Source organism: Cololabis saira, chromosome 21, assembly GCF_033807715.1.
Source record: "Cololabis saira isolate AMF1-May2022 chromosome 21, fColSai1.1, whole genome shotgun sequence".
In the NCBI taxonomy this organism is placed as follows: domain Eukaryota; kingdom Metazoa; phylum Chordata; class Actinopteri; order Beloniformes; family Belonidae; genus Cololabis; species Cololabis saira.
The window spans coordinates 37306249-37314092 of NC_084607.1; the positions used below are offsets into that span (position 1 = coordinate 37306249).

Sequence of the window (7844 nt, forward strand, 5' to 3'; positions counted from 1 at the left end):
GTAGGAAAACAAGATTGTAGTTCGCATATACCACATTAAAAATGTAAATTACACTATAGCAGCATATATATGCCGAACAATACTTGTATACGACTGATTTAGTGTGGCCAAAACTAGAATGAAGTGTTACGAATTCATACCTGCCAACACTCCCGATTTAAGCGGGAGTCTCCCGATTTTCAACCATTTCTCCCGCCCTGCTCCCGATTTGTAATTTCTCCCGCTTATCTCCCGATTTTAAAGTGAAATGAGTCAATGGTGTTTCACGTGTCGGGGTTCCTGCATGGATGTATTATATTAACGGGTTCCTGACAAACCTGGCAACCCAACCCAAAAGCACTGCCTACGTCCAAGCTCCGCCCCATGGAGCTGCTGCGATACGTCAACGTCGCCGCCATATTGGATGTTCAAGACTGCGCCGTAAACTAATACAAGTGAATGGACTTATTTTCATAAAGCGCCTTTCTACAAAGAAATTTACATTTTACGTCTCATTTATTCATTCACACACGCACTAATATACTTGGGAAACAGTTAGGCACCAAATATAATATATTTAATTTTCTCAGATGGCAAAAATAAGAACTTTATCGATCCCACAGTAATTCATGTTATATCAGCTATAGAGAACAAGGTAGTGCCGAAAAACAATATATATCCCCCCTCACAAAAATAAGAAAAATAGAGAAACATATTCTCTCATCAGGAAAGCATTACATAAACATATTTTAAAAATTTCAAGTTACAAAATAACATATTTGAACAATTTTTCAGATTTTTTCAGTTATTTTATTGTTTGGAAAATGGTTAAAATATGTTATTTTGTTATTTGAAAATTTGAAAATTTGTTTTGTTTGAGAAAATGCTTTGAAAAAAAGCTGAGGGAAGAGTTGGTGGAGTATCAAGTCATAGCAAGCAAGGATCTCCCACAGGAAGAGAGAGTTGAAGGTTCTGGGTTCTTCTAGGGAAAGAGGAGATGTTTACAAATCTGGCATCACTGATAAAGGCAATGCTCTGCATCCCTCACAGCAATGAAGCTCAGAGAGCTCATTCAGCATGGTGAAAAAGATCCTCAAAGAAAACACAATGAGTATGGATAATTCTACTCTTTGCGCACTCCTTTCTTGCAGGATAAACCATACCAGCCCTGGCCACAAGTATGTTCCTCCAAGAAAGTGATTGAAGCTGCAAAGTCTGACACCTACAATTACAACAGGTCCTTGGGGGACAAAGGGAACCTGGAAAATTCTACAAATATTGTATTTTATTGTTATTAATACTAAACTTATTTGGCTCCAAGAAGGCTGTAGAATTATTTTGGGAGGTACATTTTAGCACATTTCATTGTAGCTATGGATTTAAAGCTCATTAAAAGTCGCCTTGTTTATATCAGGGCGGGGATGTTGTGAGTGGAGCATTCCAACCGCTACCCCAGAAAATCTCCCTCTTTTTCACAGCCCAATGTTGGCAGGTATGCGAATTATTACAGAGCTCTCTTCTACTGTTTACAACCGGGGCAGCCATCTTGGAATGTGAACTCGGGAGTGGTGAAGACTCTCCCACTTTCCAGTGGGAAATCCCACTTCCAGGGGCGTTCCAGTTGAAAAATCCAACTGGGAACGGTCACTTTTTGTTCGGCTGCCACTCATATCCATATCCACCCCACGGAGCTGCTGCGATGCGTCAACGTCGCCGCCATATTGGATGTGGCAAGACTGCGCTGTAAACTAATACAAGTTAATGGACTTATTTTCATAAAGCTTGGGAAACTGTATATTAGTGCGTGTGTGAATTAATAAATGAGACGTAAAACGTACATTTATTTATAGAAAGGCGCTTTATGAAAATAAGTCCATTAACTTGTATTAGTTTACAGCGCAGTCTTGCCTCATCCAATATGGCGGCGACGTTGACGTATGATCGCAGCAGCTCCATGGGGCGGATACGGATACGTACTTCCGGTGACACACTTCCGGTGAATTTTTTTGGCCGCTCGATTACTTCCGCCGATTCCACGTGGTCTTGCGTTCTTTCTTGTTATTTGGTTCTCTCTCCATTTGTCTGTGTGTATGTTTACCTGCAGTCAGTATGACGTCTAAACGTGTTAAACTGTCGTTCCAGCGGCGTGAGGAGAGCACTGCCAGCCACCACTGCTGTGTGCCACGATGTACAGCGTCTGCTAAGTTTAACTCTGTTCTCAGTTTCCACACATTCCCCAGAGACAAAGAAACAAGGAGGAAGTGGTTAACTAATATACGACGAGAGCACTGTACGCTTACAAACAACACCAGAGTCTGTAGCCTACATTTTCAAAGCTGTGACCTGATCCAGCCGTCGTCTCCATGTGGACGCAGACGTCTGAAGAACGGAGCCATACCAGTGCGTTTTCACTGGAACAATTTCACTCCCGCAGACCCGCACAATCCAGTCTGGGAAGAACCAGAGCGACCGAACCGAACCTTCGATCACGATTACTGCAGAAAAACCAAACCTTACGTACTGGATTCATCCCCGGATCACATCGTTGGTCCGAGTGGAAAGGTCTTCGATAGCAAGTTCTGTTTGGAGCAGTTTGACTCTGATGAGGACATCAGGTTTTACACAAGGTAAGTTAAAAATGACATTAAATATACAGGACTGTCTCAGAGACTTTGTAATTAATTAATCGCAATAAATTGCATATCAATATTTGACACGACAAGCAAAATTTTTCAATTTAAATGGATTTTGGTATATGACTGAATCATTGAATTGACAGATAAATGAGCTTAAACAACAAAATTGTGTTTATTTTAATAACTGTGTGTTAAAATAAAGTGCAATATGAATAATAGGAACATGATTGCATTGTCCATAAGGCACAAACTTAAATTCAAGTTAGCTATATTCAAGCTTTTTCAGGTCTTTTTTGTAAACTTTGTAAACAGCACTTTCAAGTACATTCCATAAAAGTGGAAACTGAACATTGCAAAATAGTTCAAATGTCCTTGGTATAAAATAAACAGACCAACAGTTAAACATAAAGTCCGAACCAAACCAGCAACGACTTCCCATGGGTTTGGGTTTCCATTGTTGTTTCTCGTGTTGTTTCTGTGCATCAGTATTACGGGTAACTTATACCAGGAAGTCGTAATCGTAATTAACGCAATAAAGTCCCAGTCCTAATTATATGCAATAATTTGGCTAGTGTTTTTTTTGTTTTTATGTATAATCTTCCTGTTTTGATTTGAGAAAAGCTCAAATAAAAAACGACCTCTGCACAAAATCATTGGCTTCAGTAAGGATTATAAACATATATTGAATTAACATGCTTCATGAGAAAAGTAAAAAAACACAAACTAACAAAAGAAAGAAAGGGCCATATTGGTGCATGTATTATCATGTACTGTTGTGAGCAATCTCTTACTGTAAATATCAGCTCACCTGGAAGGTTTACGGCTTACAGCTGCTAGGATGTGGCACTGTACAGAAATCTAAATAACCAATTACATTTATCTCCAACCATCATTCTGATTAATTGTAGATGGATTTATTTGTTAATTTTGTCAAGTTTTTTTCTGTATTAAATGTCTTATACTTATGTAACACTTAAAATTAACTCTTAATTAATTAAATTAATTATTCACCTTGATACTTTCTTATATAATGTCTATTTGAGATATTTTCTTACTTTTAATGTATCTTTTGTTTATTCATTTATTTCAAATTTGGCTGTTGTTACTGAACATATCCTCGCTGTGGGACTAAAAAAGAACAAACCATTTTTGCAGCACATGTAAACTTTAGATTACAAGAATTGTTTGTTGTGATAATAATAGAAATTACAACTTTATAAAGATACTTTATAAATATGCTTTTCGTACACTTGGAATAGTAAAAGAACACAATTCTGCTTCCCAGGTTTGCCAGTCACGCCCACCTGATGGCGTTTTGGAGGCAGATAGAGCCGGCCACGCGCAACATCAGTTACGTATCCACAGCGTGCTCTGTAGGTGAAACTGATGACGGCCCTTACACCGTCACCAAAACGGTAAATTACTTATCATCATTAGTTTTTCCAGATTTAGTCTGTTTTGTACAGAAGAGTATTAGGGCCAGGCAGGAGAAAAAATATTTGAGAGGGGAAGATTTTTTTTTATTGTGCACTTTGAGAAAAAAGTTGAAATGTCGAGAAAAAAGTCGAAATTTCGAGAAAAAAAGTCGAAATGTCGAGATTAATGTTGAAGTACAATTTCAAGAATAAAGTCAAAATTTCGCCTTTTTTCTCAACATTTCAACTTTATTCACGAAATTTTGACTTTTTTCTCAACATTTTGACTTTTTTCTCGAAATTGTACTTCAACATTATTCTTGACATTTCGACTTTTTTCTCCTCAACATTTCGACTTTTTTCTCAATATTGTGCTTCAACATTAATCTCGACATTTCGACTTTTTTCTCACCATTTCGACTTTTTTCTCCTCAACATTTCGACTTTTTTCTCGAAATTGTACTTCAACATTAATCTCGACATTTCAACTTTTTTCTCGACATTTCGACTTTTTTCTCGAAGTGCACAATAAAAAAAAATCTTCCCCTCTCAAATATTTTTTCTCCTGCATGGCCCTAATACTCTTCCGTAGTTTTGTGTAATAAATCAGTGACAGAGATTTATTTTCTTTCCTGTTTTGGTCTCCACAGCTACTGCAACCCATTGATCAGTTCTTTCTTTTCATGATTTACTTGTCGTTGGGTCTGATGCCCAAGGATCTGGCCCATAGATTCAGAATCCACCAGTCAACCGTATGCAGGATCATCCACATTTGGGCTTACTTTCTTTATACTCTACTTGGAGGTGTGAGCATCTGGCTGGACGAGGAGGTCGTCAGCGCTCACCGGCCACACGTTTTTGAACAGTTCCCAGATACACATGTGATCTTGAATTGCATGGAAGTGCACTGCCAAACACCAAACCCCCGTCACCTTAAGAGTGAATCCTTCTCTAGTTATGAGTCAAAGTGCACGTTCAAAGGATTGATCGGGATGGCCCCTCACGGTGCAGTTACATTTGTGTCCTCACTTAATGAAGGCGCCATAAGTGATAGAGAGATTCTGCAGCAATCTGGCATTTTATCGCTCCTAAAACCAACAATGGCGCTCATTATAGACAAGGGTTTCCATGTGAGAGAGTGTGTGCCTTGCAAAGTCCACACAGCTAGCTTCCTGTCTAAGAGAGAAGCGCTGTCTCAGCCAGAGGTCGTTAAAACACAGTCTGCAAGGCTGAGAGTCCATGTGGACAGTCTCATCCAGAGAGTGAAGCAGCACCAGATATTCTCTACAGTAATCCCATTTTCACTCTCTGGCAGCATCAATCAACTCTACACTGTAGCTTGTCTCTTGGTCAACTACCAAAATGGGCCCCAAGTGAAAGCATAGAAAAGCTAACACTATTTAGCTGGTTGGGAGCTATTAAGATACATTTGACCCGCCATTGCTGCAAATAAAAGAAACGCTGCAAATAAAAGAAACGCTGCAAATATAAAGGAACCCCGCTGCAAATAAAATAATAAACGCCGCTGCAAATAAAAAAAAAACGACGCAAATAAAAAAGCCACAACGGAAGTGAATTACCGGGGACTATTTTTGCTGATGCACCGGTGTTTTTTACGTGAGAAGAGAAGAAGACGAAGAGGACGTAAGTGAAAAGGAAGAAATAATAAGAGCGAGGAATAAGAAGAACAACGAACGAGAAAATAAGTGAAAAGGCTAGTGTTCAACGTTGCTACGTGTAATTTTTAATGTGCAACACTGGTGCATCGGCAAAAATAGTCCCCGGTAATTCACTTCCGTTGTGGCATTTTTTATTTTCGTCGTTTTTTTAATTTTATTTGCAGCAGGGTTTATTTTATTTGCAGCGGTGTTTCTTTTTGTTTGCAGCGTTTATTTTATTTGCTAAGCGTTTATTTTATTTGCAGCGTTTATTTTATTTGCTAAGCGTTTATTTTATTTGCAGCGTTTATTTTATTTGCAGCGTTTATTTTATTTGCAGCGTTTATTTTATTTGCTAAGCGTTTATTTTATTTGCAGCGTTTATTTTATTTGCAGCGACATTTGTTTCTGTTTGAAGCGTTACTTTTATTTTCAGCAATGGCGGATCTCGGCCACCGTACATTTGGTTGAAAGGCCCACTTTTATATTTTAAAGAAACGTAATATAATGCATCTGTAAAGCATCTATGAATAGGGTGCAACATCAGGTGTTGAACTTCTGCTGTAAACTGTTTTATTTGAATTATTAACGGAAGCATGGCATATTTGATTTTCACACACAAACTAGACTATGAGAAAAAAGTTAGTTAGTATTCATTCATATTTCAAAAGTCAAAGTCATTGGATTTGTAGACTATTACATTTAGTTTTTATTTACAGCTAACGAAGTATAGCCACTTTCTCAGCGTGGGACTCTAGTTCTGTTCCCACCAAAGCGGCAGCTAGATAAGAAGGTGCATCACGGGGGTTTTTCTGTGAGGTAGAATAGAAAATGTACTGCTAAATACCTAAAATAGTAACTACAGCTACTGAATATCTCAATAAAGTTAGGACTTGGTCATGTATGGGAAATACAGGACCAGTAAAAAAAGTACTCTGGGGCCTCATTCATGAAACATGAGCAGAATGAAGAACGAACAAAATGAATGAGTTTCAGAATTCCCAGAATTCTAGTCGTTCCAATCTGTATAATGAAAATAAGAACATGCATGATGTGAATGAGTGGGCTTTTGAATGTGACTTGTTGATGCAGATTGAATTTGTTGAGCCAATAAAATTAAAATAACCTACAAATGAGGAGAATCGTGATTTTTAAATCTTGTTTTTTTGGATTCAACTTCATGTCAAATCCTTTTCCGTTCATCTCTTGGATGCTTTGTTGAAAGAAAACCCAGCAGTATCTGTATTAACCAGCTTTTTCCTGACCTTGCCGGTCACTGTGACATCTGGAGCATGTCAACAGAGCAAAACAGGATGTTTCTTTCTTTACAATACCTCAGTAAAAATGCCTCTATCACTGGCTGTGAATAATCTTCCTCTCTTGTGATTTGTGTTTATTTATTTTGCAACAGATAGACGTGCATGTTGAAGATGCACCTTTACACTTCCTCAGGTTTATATCTTGAAACTCTGCTGTGTTCTGCTAAAAAAATATGCCCATTTTTGAGCAGTGTCTTACAAAACATGAAACCCAGAAGACGTTGATAAGAGCCATGAAGGAGGAGCTGGACACCCTGACGACCAGAGGAGAGGAGAATGCTGTTCAGGCTTCAGTCCATAGTGGACAATGTCGCACACCCTCCCTATATATATATATATATATATATATATATATATATATATATATATATATATATATATATATATATATATATATATACAGTGGGGAGAACAAGTATTTGATACACTGCCGATTTTGCAGGTTTTCCCACTTGAAAAGCATGTAGAAGTCTGTCATTTTTTATCATAGGTACTCTTCAACTGTGAGTGATGGAATCTAAAAAAAAAATCCAGAAAATCACATTGTATGATTTTTAAGTAATTAATTTGCATTTTATTGCATGTTACAGACTTCTACATGCTTTGCAAGTGGGAAAACCTGCAAAATCGGCAGTGTATTAAATACTTGTTCTCCCCACTGTATATATATATATATATATATATATATATATACACAACACACTGGCCCAGCAGAGGAACCTTCAGCAGATCAGGCCTCTCAAGGACAATCATCCTCCCCCTTCTGGACATTTTTGTTCATTGGATTTTTTCCATCCATCCATCCATCCATCCATCCATCCATCCATCCATCCATCC

The 7844-nt window shown here is 37.9% G+C and overlaps 1 protein-coding gene across 1 annotated transcript; it reads left to right on the top strand.

Moving 5' to 3' along the window:
* The first annotated feature begins 2023 nt into the window (after window positions 1-2023).
* LOC133422299 (uncharacterized) lies at window positions 2024-5572 on the top strand. The gene is made up of 3 exons (XM_061712249.1): window positions 2024-2606; window positions 3901-4030; window positions 4681-5572. The coding sequence occupies exons 1-3, from the start codon at window positions 2089-2091 to the stop codon at window positions 5413-5415; spliced, it is 1383 nt and encodes a 460-aa protein (XP_061568233.1). The 5' UTR covers window positions 2024-2088; the 3' UTR covers window positions 5416-5572.
* Window positions 5573-7844: the final 2272 nt, after the last annotated feature.